General features: G+C 49.7%; 1 protein-coding gene across 1 annotated transcript in view; it reads left to right on the plus strand.

Moving 5' to 3' along the window:
* The window catches only part of LOC119962411 (flagellum-associated coiled-coil domain-containing protein 1-like), a 74,317-nt gene extending 61,574 nt beyond the window's left edge, over positions 1-12,743 (plus strand). The window contains exons 12-15 of the mRNA XM_038790370.1: positions 3,365-3,436; positions 4,967-5,056; positions 7,364-7,473; positions 12,355-12,743. Of these exons, the coding sequence (XP_038646298.1) occupies positions 3,365-3,436; positions 4,967-5,056; positions 7,364-7,473; positions 12,355-12,562 (480 nt within the window). The 3' untranslated portion in view covers positions 12,563-12,743. The remainder of the gene's footprint in view (positions 1-3,364; positions 3,437-4,966; positions 5,057-7,363; positions 7,474-12,354) is intronic.
* Positions 12,744-13,685: the final 942 nt, after the last annotated feature.

Raw genomic sequence — 13,685 nt, forward strand, 5'->3', positions numbered from 1 at the left:
TCATCAACTTCAACAGGGACACTGATATGTTGGAGGGGTTCAGAGAAGATAGATGAGAATGTAAAGGGGTTGGGCAGGACTTGCTACTTGATCAGAGGTGTTTATGTTTTGCGGTCCAGGGAGATGGGGAATTTCACTGAGGGACATGAAGTATTGGGCATGTTGAATCGTGAGTATTTAGGATAAAGCAGATCGGAAGGACAAGGGGCGTGAATTTAAATTGGTCAGAAGTACATTTTAAACATTTACAATACAAGTCAACTTACCTATTATAGATTCCCACGCCCACGTTTAGAATTTTGTCAGACTGTAATTACAGCTCTGCCCAATGGAGGAGTTGGAAGATATGTGGAAATGTAAAATGGGATTAGGCTGAACAGCTCTTTCTTGGGTGACACAGGCATGATGGGTTGAATGGCTTTTTGTGCATCATAAATGTCCATGATTCAATGAAGCTGGGTCAGATTCTATTATCCCCTGCCTCTGAACCCTCCAAATAAAGGCTACACTTTGGTTTTGATTCCCCCAGGAGCAACACCAAGGGAGAATGACAAAGCATTAGCAAGCATCCCCTTACAGGAAAGCAGTGTCATGCATCATCTAATGTGATAGGGATCTTACAGCCTTTAGAGTTGTTCAACACACTGTTGTATATTCAATGGGTGGCTGCACTCCTATAGCATTATTGTCATGTTAATACTGAAGCTTCGGGCCCATCAAGAGTTTCATTAAAATTATTTATCTTAAAATAATTTTTCCCTGATGCAAATTGCCTCTACCTTTAATCTTTTACAAATTAGAGACGCCTATGACTTTAATGTTACTTTTCCTGAACGGATTACATTATCCCTTAAACATACCCTCAATTGCCATCTTTATTCCCACTTAAAAAACAGGAAAAGAAACATCTCAGCTCTTAATCCAACCTAAATACCAATGGCACAGAAGAATACTTGCTTGACAGAGATACTCTTTGAGAAAGAGAGATCACTTGACACTGCTTTACAGGAAAGATCTGGGGCTGGATTCTCCCCTACCTGGCGGGATGGAATGGTGTGAACCACTCCGGCGTCGGGCCACCCCAAAGTTGCGGAAGTCTCCGCACGCTTAGGGGCCAAGCCTTAACATTTAGGGGCTAGGCCCGCGCCAGAGTGGTTGGCGCCCCGCCGGCCAGCGGGAAAGGCCTTTGGCGCCACGCCAGCCGGGGCCGAAGGGACTTCGCCGGCCGGCAGAAGTCCGCGCATGCGCCGGAGCGTCAGCGGCTGCTGACGTCATCCTCGCGCATGCGCAGGGGAGGGGGTCACTTCCGCCTCCGCCATCGTGAAGACTATGGCGAAGGCGGAACAAAAGGAGTGCCCCCACAGCACAGGCCCGCCCGCCTGTGGGCCCCGATCGCGGGCCATGGGGACACCCCCTAGGGCCAAATCGGCACACGCCCCCCCAGGACCCCGGAGCCCGCCCGCGCCGCCTGGTCCCGCCGGTAAGGTAGGTGGTTTGATTCATGCCGGCGGTACCAGCATGACAGCGGCGGGACTTCGTCCCATTGCGGACCGGAGAATTGCCGGGGGGGGGGGGGGGGGGGGGGGGGGGGCGCCGACAGGCGAGGCGCAATCCCCGCCCCCACCGAATCTCTGGTGCCGAGACTTTGGGAGAAGGTGGGGGTGGGATTTGCGCCGGCCCCCGGCAATTCTCCGACCGAGCGGGGGGATCGGAGAATCCCGCCGCTGATTCCTGTCAGACCCATGCAGAAACTCTGGCTGTATGTTTTCAAAAGCTGTTCTAGTTGGCTTGTTTCAGCTCCCATTGAACCATGGAATTCCTAATCACAGAAAGAGACCATTTGGTCCATCGATTCTGCACTGACCGTCTGAAAGAGCACCCTGCACAGGCCCACTCCTCTACCCTATCCCTGTAACCCCACTTAATCGACATATCATTGGACGCCAAGGGGCAATTTAGCATGGCCAATCCACCTAACCTGCACGTTTTTGGCTGTAAGAGGAAACCGGGACACTCGGAGGAAACCCACACAGACATGGGAAAAAAATACAATCTTCACACAGACAGTCACTCAAGGCCAGAATTGAACCTGGGTCCCTGGCGTGGGTCTGTGCTGCCTCTTGTTCTTAGTCAAGTCTGCACTGCTTTGAATACAGTTAATCTCTTTTAACTAACCTACAGTGAGCGCAGATCTGCCTCACCTGCACACACAATGTCATTCAGCTCAGAACTGTGCTGAAAATGCCTCCTCAAAAATTGTCTGATGCCTTAGCTCCACCCAACAATGACATCAACTCACCTAGCTGTAAACTAATTAACTTCCTAGGGAGGTTAATAGGGGCGTTCCTCAGGTCCCAGGTTCGATTCCCGGCTTGGGTCACTGTCTGTATGGAGTCTGCACATTCTCCCCGTGGGTGCATGGGTTTCCTCCGGGTGCTCCGGTTTCCTCCCACAGTCCAAAGATGCGCAGGTAAGGCGGATTGGCCATTCTAAATACCCTTAGTGTCCAAAAAGGTTAGGTGGGGTTACAGGGTTATGGAGATAGGGTGGAGGCGGGGGGCTTAAGTGCAAGGGTCAGTGCAGACTCGATGGGTTGAATGGCCTCCTTCTGCACTGTAAATTCTATGAACTCTATGAGTCCCCGTAATCAAACAAAACTGCATTAACCCAAGCTTTTACGATGCTTGATTGCAACCCTGGGTCCTAAAACCTTCATTGTCTTGCAAACTAAGATTCTTTTAAAAATGACTGCAGCAGTCATGCACTATCCCAGGCTTTTAACCCGTACGTCATCAAATACTTATAATACAATACATCTGAAATTCCCACATGCATCACAACATGCACTTTCTACCAGGGATCATTTGCTGGACAATCAAAAGCAGGAGCTCGAGTGAGTCTCTCCCAGTTACATCCCACCAACACCACCTTCAATTCCCTAACACAGGGGTGCTGAGGCCAATTATATGGCCTCATTCCTGTCTTTGCCACCCCAACCCAGGTCACCTGACTCAGCACAGATTAGTGGTTTTCCTGTTTTAGACGAAGCAATAATGTGCCATAAATTATATTCACACTTATTGACATTTATTTGATTGTAACCAAAGGTTTTAGAAAAAGCAATTGCAACTGAATGTGAACTTTTAATTTAATCCCTGCCTCCAATAACCCCAACCAGTTCTTTGTGTTCTTCAAATAAAGATATTGACAGCAATATATAAAATAACAGATGTTTTTGACATCTTCCCATAAAGTTAGCTGAAGTCTGGACTCGGATTTGCCAGTTTGCAAGATACAGAAACAACAGCTTTAGTATTTAGCAGATGGCCTGCAATTGAATCTAACACCGTCTCTGTTTTCTCAGGAGGCTGCTAAGCAATATAATTCCACTATGGATACAATTTTGGAGTTGAAGAATGCAAAGCAAGAGATCAAGGTAGAAATATGTTCTCCAACACGAGACGGTCTAATTATCTGTTCTAATCTCCAACAGCATCACAATCTCTGGATCTTGTGGGGTTGGGGTGGGATGGGGTGGGGAGCAAGAAACCTGACATTCCACAAATATAAAATAGATTTGCAGGGCCAGAGATGGTGCTCTGCAGTAATTATGACTTAGTTTGCAGTTAAAACCCCAATTCTACCTTATTCGATAAGGTATAACTTTCTCAGAAGTTTTTGCAGAAAGATTAATAGCATAATAAATGCCTCAATTCAATAATATCTGCGTTTTCCATCTGTGATGCTTTCAATAGTGCCCTCCAATGGACGAGTGGGGAATCTCTGTCAGCAACTTTTGGATTTCTGCATTAAACTGCACATGTGGGAGCCAGAAGCTGCTGTCAGTCTCACTGGCTAATAACAGTGAGCACTGACAGGTTCATTGTCATGACAACTTCAAAATCCTGGCCGATGTTGCTCGAGATTTATAAAAGACTCTCTTGGTTTCAGTGTACTGAAGGTTTTATATTATAAATGATAATATAACTGAGTTAGGTGGTTAAAAGACAATTGGCACCCTATTCTCTATCCATTCCCAGCTGAAACTAATAAACATACCATTCTCAACCTTCTCATTCCATCTGAGCATTATACTTCACAGGTAGCCATGTACAAGTGCAAGAACCTCAATGGCTCATAATTAGAGGAATCCTAATTCTCAACGGCTGCTAATACATTTTTATGTATGCGATCAATCGCTGCTATCTCAAATACATTTAAGAGGAGACAGTAATTTAAGAAATAAGTTGTGTGTTAGTATGTGATTGATTCTTCACTGCCGTCAAGTGAAGTTAGGGATGGGTACAAATGCTGGTCTTGCTCGTGACATTCATTTCCCATGAACAATTTTTTCAAAAGCTAGCAAATTCGAACAAGGTGAATTTAGGAATATGTCCCTAAACCACCAATGAACAGCGACAGCCGTGTGTACCATCTATCAGATGCATTGCAATAACTCACCAAGGTTCCTTAGGCAGCAACTTCCAAACCCACGACCACAACCATCTAGAAGGACAAGAGCAGCAGATACCCGGGAACCCCATCACCTGGAGGTTCCCCTCCAAGTCACCCACCACCGTGACGTGGAAATTTATCGCCATTCCTTCACAGTCGCTGGGGCAACATCTTGGAACTCCCTCCCTAACAGCACAGTGGGTGCATCTACACCTGAAGGACGTCAGCGGTCCAAGAAGGCAACTCACCACCACCTTCTGGAGGGCAACTAGGGATGGGCAATAAATGCTGGCCTAACCAGCCATGCCCACATCCCATAAATTAATTTTTAAAAAACTGTATTCTTCACAATTTAATAACATTTTAAGAGCAGTATTCTTGTGGGGCTGTGAGTTACAAATCCTCAGACAGCAAGCAGCATATAGCAGGGGAAAATTAAATAATTGGGGGATAATTTGCACTGCTAAACATAGTAGCTGGAAGTAACATTAATCCTGTTATTGTTTTATAGCATCTGCAGGAACAGCTGGAACAGAAGATTGGAGAATTAAAGAATCAGGCTCAATATTTAAGCTTTATTGAATCACAGCTAACATCTGATGTAATTTGACATTCTATCACCTTCTGGTAACAGATTCTAGCTCTGGGCTTATGACAAAAGAATTTCCAAAATATGTTTGTTAAAAGCTGGTCAGGAAAACAATAGTAGGTTCCAATTTAAGAGTAAACACGCCAGCTTAGTTCACTTGTTAACATGCTGAACTCTGAATCAAAATGGCATTTGTGCGAGTGCTGTACAGACAAACTAACTGATCCCCTTTTGCAATACTGAGAGCTGGCTGCATTATTAGATGTTCCTTCTTCAAGACGAGGCTCTGTGTCTGCTTGATCACGGGTGTTGAAGACCATATTTGAAAAGCAGCGGGTTCGCCGGTGTCCTGGTCAATATTCCTTGTTCAACCAACTACTGGGGAAAATGAACTGATCATTTGTGGGATCTTGCAGTGAGCACACAATTTGCCACGTTTGCCAGCATAACTGTCATTGTCCTATAAGTACTCAGAAATGTGATTGAAAAAACACTTCTTGGTAACTTGATGGGCAGCACGGTAGCATTGTGGTTAGCACAATTGCTTCACAGCTCCAGGGTCCCAGGTTCGATTCCAGCTTGGGTCACTGTCTGTGCCGAGTCTGCACATCCTCCCCGTGTGTGTGTGGTTTTCCTCTGGGTGCTCCGGTTTCCTCCCACAGTCCAAAGATGTGCAGGTTAGGTGAATTGGCTATGCTAAATTGCCCCTTAGTGTCCAAAATTGCCCTTAGTGTTGGATGGGGTTACTGGGTTATGGGGATAGGGTGGAGGTGTTGACCTTGGGCAGGGTGCTCTTTCCAGGAGCCGGTGCAGACTCGATGGGCCTAATAGCCTCCTTCTGCCCTGTAAATTCTATGATAACTCTGTGCTGCTGGCCAACAGATAAACGTTTTGACAGTCTCTGAAGGCTCATCACTGTAGTCAAATCCATTACCTTCTGAAATAGGGAAGGATGAATCAGATAACTATTGGTGGCCTGATCCTCCTCTTCCAATGCCCAAAAGGGTGTTGGTAACCATGGACCTGTCCATGAGCACACTTGGTGTGGTTTGCCATTGCCTTTTGCAGCATGGCTAATCAGGAAACTCTCCCTCTTACCGCCTACAATCAGATGGATTGGAAAGTTTAGCCACATTGTGAACGCACCTCCCATAGCCATCAAGTCCTGGAGTAGGAATTGAACCCAGAGCCTCTGGTGCAGAGGTTGGGAAGCTACCCACTGTGCCACAAGACCTCTGCCATAGGTGGTTTAGCTTCTGAAGAGTTCAAGTTCCCACTTTGCCGTACATGTAGGAATGTATGAGTTCATCAAGAGCAGGCGGCATGAATTTGTTGACAGCTAGTCATGTTTGACAAGCTAGTAAAATCATGGGAAAAAGTAACCAATTAAACAGGTAGAGAGAATGAAGTTTGTGTGGTACTTATAGATTTTGCAGGGTGTCTTTAATATGGCCTCTAATAGAAGACTTATAGCAAAAATTCAGATATATGGTGCATGCGGAAAGGTGGTTTTAAACTTGGTTGAACAGAGAAAACAGTGTAAATTTTTCCTGGGATTGGAGAAAGGCCAGAGAAAATGTGGTGGAAAATTAAAAGATTGGGGGGATGAGATGGAAGGGAGGAGAGAAGGACAGGAAACATGATTATCCTGCTCGGGATACAGTTCCACACACACCACATGCTTCACAGAACAAATAATAATAATCTTTATTATTGTCACAAATAGACTTGCGTTAACCCTGCAATGAAGTTACTGCGAAAATACCCTAGTTGCCACATTCCGGCGCCTGTTCGGGTACACTCTGGGAGAATTCAGAATGTTCAATTTACTTAACAGCACATCTTTCAGGACTTGTGGGAGGAAACTGGAGCACCCGGAGGAAAACCACGCAGACACGGTGAGAACGTGGAAACTCCGCACAGACAGTGACCCAAGCGGGATTGGATCCTGGGACCCTGCGCTGTGAAGCAACAGTGCTAACCGCTGTGTGCTACCGTGCTGCCTACCAGAAAAGGACATAATTTTGTTGGCTACAGCTGATCAAGCCGACATTTCCACATCAGCTTCAGTATGGCCCCCAATTCTTCCTCTGCACTGCTGCCAGGGTACACTGGAAGACAATGGTGGTTCTACTCAGCACCTCTCCGTTAGGTACAGCTTCAGTACGGAACTGGATAGAATAAGACAGACCTACATCCACCCTATCCCTTTGGCCAATCATCAAATCCACGACCTATTTTAAATATGATCTCTGCATTATGTTGATGAAACATGTCTCACGATTGGTTTATTTTCAAATCACATGATTTTTATTTCAGAGAGCTAAGCTGGCTGAAATCGAAGGAACTTATAAGACAAATGTAGGTGTGATGAAGAGGCAATTTGTGGTCTCCATAAAAGCTTTAGAGGATCAAAACCTCGATCTAAAGTAAGATTCAACCCCATGTTCTGCATCTCTGCTTAGAAAACACTAACAACTGATTTCAACAAAAGAATTCAATAATCTTAACATTCACTCTGAATATTGTACTTTTTTGCAAGTTTGTTTTGCCTGTTATATTTTTTTGTTAGTGTGGGGAGTATGAGTATGCTCGAGGGGGACCCTGCAGCGGTGGAGCCTGCCCCAGAGGAACGGGAGGCAGCCGGTGAGGATGGAGAGCCGGCCACCCAACAGGAAGTGGAGGAGGTGGGAAGGAGGCATCACATGAGGCCTTTTGTGTACCGTCAGCACCTGTCATTCGAAGACCTGCCAGCAGAGATGCGATGTGCTAGAGGAGGACAATGAACGGCAGGCCTCATTCGAGGAGGAGGATACGGGGGATAGCGAAAGGGGCCATGTGGGTGGAGGGAATGGCCACAGAGAGGACGTGGGGGGGGGGGGGGGGAGATTAGCAGACTTTGAGCGTGGGCTTGGGCCAGGGTCCTCAGCACAGCCACTGCTCACCACCCCAGAACCCTGCCCCACCCCATCCCTCTCCCCCTCTCAACCGCCACTCCGTGGGATCAGTGGGACCGTGTAATGCAATGGCCAGCTCCCCTGCAGGATCACCCAAGTGGACAGTGGAAAATGCTACTGTTGGCAGGGGTCAGATGTCAAACCAGGCGGAGCACCAGAGCTCATCACAGAACGGGTTGTAATCATCCTCCATCCCATGTACCTCACCCGCTGTTAATGCCAACCCTTGACCCGCACCGCGTAGTGAGGCATGTAGGAAACACTGAGGAAGTTGCAAGTGGGGGGGAGGTGAGTTGGGGGGGAGGCGGTAATGGGAGGGGATGGTCGGCTGGGGCGCTGTGGGGGTGGGCCAGTGTCCGTGCTGCTGGCCAGGCCCCCTTATGAATCTGAACGTGATTAGAGCGCCCTATGTCCTGCTCACTTTCGCTATCCCCCGTATCCTCCTCCTCGGATGAGGCCTGCCGTTCATTGTCCTCCTCTAGCACATCGCATCTCTGCTGGCAGGTCTTCGAATGACAGGTGCTGACGGTACACAAAAGGCCTCATGCGATGCCTCCTTCCCACCTCCTCCACTTCCTGTTGGGTGGCCGGCTCTCCATCCTCACCGGCTGCCTCCCGTTCCTCTGGGGCAGGCTCCACCGCTGCAGGGTCCCCCTCGAGCAGCTCCCACTTGTACAGCCTCACTGCATCTCCCAGGGCTTCAGCAGCCAGGATGAAGACCACCATTCCTGTTTGGATTCCGATAGCCATTGTATGCAAGGGGTGAATGACAGACATGTTAGCATGGTGCGTATCCCCGTGCCTGACCAGGCCAATGGGCTACATGGTGGCCTGGACCTGCACTGCAGCCCCTGTCCCCGCATGTCCCCCTCCCTCATCTCCCATCCCGACAGCCACAACCGGCAGCTCCCCCGACACTCTGCCCTCCGCACTGCACCCCTGGCCCTGTGGAGGCCTCTGTCCTTGGCATCCGGTCCTGCTGACAGAGAGCTGACGGAGGTTGGAGCTACAATGCCAGCTCTGCGGCCTCCGTCCGGCGTGCTCCTGCAGGAGCTGCTGTGGCTGTTATCCTTATGTGGGCCGTGTGCTGCACCACCAGCAGGTGGCGCCCGATTGGGGAGTGGGTTAGTGGAGGAGGGAGTGCGGAGATGGTGGAGTGGAATGTGGGGGGGTGGAGGGTGGGGTTGTGTGTGGGGTTCAGGGAGGGGATGTGTCGGTTGTAGGGTGGGGCAGCGATATGGCTGGTGTCACTCTGCGCAACCACGGGCAAAGATGGGCAGTGAGCAACAAGATGGCTGCCTTACAGGCCATGGCAATGGTAGCCGTGCCTTGCCACCCCAGTCCTGGTGGGGTCACCTGCCCCCGCCCCCCACCTGGCAATGACAGACGCCCTCACCCCATGCCACCCCAGCCAGTGGCAGGACCGGCAGCCCATGCTCGTGCCTCTGGGAATATGTCCTACCTCCTCCCTCTCTCTCTCACCTCGTTCCCAATTTTTAAAACAATGTGAAACTCGCCGTCGGTAATTCCTCCTGGCGGAGGTGGAACATAGCGGTCAGGCCCGCTAATGATATGCCAACGCCGTTTACTGTGCCTGCGGAGTAGAATGCATCGACAGTGCAGTAGAAGCACTGAACATGGTATTCTGTTGGAGTCCGGCACCAGCCTCACGTACGATTCTCTGCCCAATCGCATTTCGCGATTCCCGTGACTACACTTGGGTACGCGCACCATGCCAGACAATGATTATTGCATCGCATTTCAATCAAACTTTGAAGCCTGAACACTTCACTCAGAATCACCTCCCTTCAAGGTTACGTGACTTTGAAGTGGTCATCTAGAAATTGACGCCACTTAACTGTTTGAAGTGGTCCAGGAACTGTCAATCAAAGCTTGATGTTTATAAACATTGTGCTTAGACCACTTCAAAGTTACTCAACCATGAAGGAAGATGAATGGAACAATGCTGACAGCCTGGGGTGTATGGAGGCTGTCAATCACAGCATAGTAAAGTCAATATCAAAGAGAAAAGAATGAATTACTTGCAGATCAAAGATCTGGGGGGGTTTTAAACCCAGCTAACTTGTTTTCTCTATTCTTGAATTGACAGGTGCTGCATGCTCTCTCTGAGCCAGCAGGTTTATCACACAGATGACTGTTAAAGCAGTGATGTGTTTTCACTACCCCCTGTCTGGACTGCTTTCAAGCTTCCCGACAGGAGTCTCTCTCCTGCGGGTTTCCTGATGGGGGGTCTGTCTCCTGGGAGGGGGTTTCCTGATGGGGTCGCTCTTCTGCAGAGTCTGTTGGGGGGGGGGGGGGGGGGTCTTATTTAGGGGTCCCTGTAGGGATCTCTTTATTCAGGGGATCTCTGAGGATCTCTTTATTTGGAGGGCATCTATGGGTAGTGTCTCTTTAATTAGGGGAATGCTGTTAGGGAGGCGGGTCAGGTCTCCCCCATGCTGAGGGGAGGGGGGGGGGGGAACCCAGCAAATCGGGGTGGGGGGGGCGCTGAATTGCGCTGCTGGTGTGTGGGGGCTGAATTGTGCAGCCGGGGAGGGGGTGGGGGAGGTGCTGAATTGTGCTGCTGGGGCGGGAGGGGGAGGTGCTGAATTGCATTGCTGGTGGGGGTGGGGGAGGTGCTGAATTGCATTGCTGGTGGGGATGGGGGAGGTGCTGAATTGCATTGCTGGTGGGGATGGGGGAGGTGCTGAATTGCATCGCTGGTGGGGATGGGGGAGGTGCTGAATTGCATCGCTGGTGGGGATGGGGGAGGTGCTGAATTGCATCGCTGGTGGGGATGGGGGAGGTGCTGAATTGCATCGCTGGTGGGGATGGGGGAAGTGCTGAATTGCATCGCTGGTGGGGTGGGGGAGGTGCTGAATTGCATTGCTGGTGGGGATGGGGGAGGTGCTGAATTGCATTGCTGGTGGGGATGGGGGAGGTGCTGAATTGCATCGCTGGTGGGGATGGGGGAGGTGCTGAATTGCATTGCTGGTGGGATAGGGGAGGTGCTGAATTGCATCGCTGGTGGGGATGGGGGAGGTGCTGAATTGCATCGCTGGTGGGGATGGGGGAGGTGCTGAATTGCATTGCTGGTGGGATGGGGAGGTGCTGAATTGCATCGCTGGTGGGGATGGGGGAGGTACTGAATTGCATCGCTGGTGGGATGGGGAGGTGCTGAATTGCATCGCTGGTGTGAGGGGCTGTATTGCGCTGCTGGGGGGTGGGGGGAGGGATTGCTGAATTGCGCTGTGGCTGGGAGGGTGGCTAGCCATGAGACCTCACTATTGGGCCACCTGCTCTAAAGGGCAGCCTGATAGCAGGATTGCCTCGCGAATCCTTAGTAATCCTCGCCATGTAAAAACCTGCATGGCGAAGGGTTAAGAACCGCTTCCTGATTGGGGAGTGCAAAATCAGGTGCAATTCAGCTCCTGGCAGAGAACATAGGGCTGGATTCCCCAGTCACCGACACCAAAATGGCGTTCGGTGAACTGCCGGAGAATCCAAGATCACTATAGAATCGGGGACGGCACCGCTTTCGAGATGTGCTGCCCCCTCCAAAGCGGCCTACTCCTCGCGCCACGTATCCACGGCCTCAGGACATAGCCTGAGGCCTGCCCCACCGGTGCTCCGCCCCCAACCGGCCAAGTTCCCGATGGCGTGGGTCTCTCATGGTCTCATCCATCGGGAACTCAGCATGGCGGCTGCAGACTCGGTCCAGCGCCTCCACAGTCAGAGGAGGGTTGATCCGCGGGCAGGGGGAACATTATTCGGGGTTGGGGGCATTGTGGGGAGTGGGTGTGGTTCGGGATGTGTGAGCCGGCTAAAGGGGGGGGCACTATTTTGTGGGCTGGGTCCGTGGGTTGCGTCCGCTATGCAGCACGACGTGGCTGCTGCAGGTTGCCGCCATTTGCATGCGCGGCCATGGACCCGGCTATTCTCTGGAGCATATCGACAGCTAGAGCCAGGTGCTCTATGCTGCCCTCATGCTAGTCCCCAGCAAAATAGGGAATCCGTGGCCGTCTAAAACAGCGCCGTTCCCACAATAGAGTGGGGACATAGCTCCAGAATCGGAGAATCCAGCCCATAGTCTGCGAAATGCAGGATCCTGCCCAATGTTTTCTTTTGATTCTAGAGCTAAGTGGAATGATGAAAAAGCTTTGATGTCAGTTTCGTGGTTTTGATGTGAAGATGAAGAATTTCTGTACAAATGACATAAAAATCCCTCGCACTGAGATACTATAGGGCAAAGTCAACCTGAATTACTAATCTGGATGTTGAAATTCCACAGAAAGTGCAGACATAGTACTTAGTTAAAAAATAACCATGATTTATTGCCCCCTCTTTCTTCAGGCAACTGTTTGCAATAAAGGCGGAAGAGCTTTGTGCCCTGAAGGCAGCAATCGAACAGAGAGAGAGACAGGACAAAATCGAAATGAGGATGAGTCTCAATCAAGAACATGGCAGGGCCTTTGAAATGATTAGTCCAGGCATATCTGACATATTGCAAACACAAACCCCTACACCTTCTCAAGAAGAGGTTAACAATCCAGATGACTAGAACGTGTTCATGTGTATCCTGCAGAGAGGAGCTGGGGTTGGGTACAAAACCACAGCTGTGGAGCAGGAAGCAGTAAGGATCCTCTTTGACATTTAAAAAAAAACAATAAATGGGCTCAAATGTACAAATGCTCGTTGGCATTCTGTTTGGCCAACGGAATAAATTTGGACTTTGAAGCTTGTCACTCGTAATGTGTCCATTTGCAAAACATCTGCTGGTCTCTAGATGTGTCCATTCTTCAGAATCAAATGTTGACAGAGTCTATTGTTCTGACAATAGGGGATATAATATACTGGTAAACAATGTTACGGACAGGAGGGTGGGGGGGGGGGGGGGGGAGAGGAGGGGAAGGGGAGGTGGTTAATCTAATGTGCACTAATTTTTTCTTTCAGCATTCCACTTAGGGGGCAGCACAGTAGCACAGTGGTTAGCACAATTGCTTCACAGCTCCAGGGTCCCAGGTTCGATTCCCGGCTTGGGTCACTGTCTGTGTGGAGTCTGCACGTCCTCCCTGCGTGTGTGTGGGTTTCCTCCGGGTGCTCCGGTTTCTCCCACAGTCCAAAGATGTGCAGGTTAGGTGGATTGGCCATGCTAACTTGCCCTTAGTGTCCAAAATTGCTCTTAGTGTTGGGTGGGGTTGCTGGGTTATGGGGATGGTGTGGAGGTGTGGGCTTGGGTAGGGTGCTCGTTCCAGGGGCCGGTGCAAACTCGATGGGCTGAATGGCCTCCTTCTGCACTGTAAATTCTATGATTCTAAGCAGAAATGTGTTTTGATTTGCTTCCCCCTTTATTAGCAGTAGTACATTTCCCAACTCCTTTAGCTCTACCCCACCTCAACCCATTTGTTTTCATCCTATTTCATTTTAACTGTCTTTTACCATTTCTCTCTCTCTTGTCTTTCTTTATATTTACCCCCCCCCCCACATCTTATCCACTTTTCCTTACTTTTTCTCCCCTTTGCTTCCCCCTTCCCCCCCTCCCCTATTTTTACATCTGATGTTAGTTTCTCAGCAGTTTGGCCTTTCACACCTTTTGTTCTCTCGGGGGACTGCCATTAGCACTCTTTCCCCTTGCTCTCTGTGGCTATTAGCACCCCGTTTACCTGGGTTTCTGCAGCTATGAC

Source organism: Scyliorhinus canicula, chromosome 2, assembly GCF_902713615.1.
Source record: "Scyliorhinus canicula chromosome 2, sScyCan1.1, whole genome shotgun sequence".
NCBI classification, from domain to species: domain Eukaryota; kingdom Metazoa; phylum Chordata; class Chondrichthyes; order Carcharhiniformes; family Scyliorhinidae; genus Scyliorhinus; species Scyliorhinus canicula.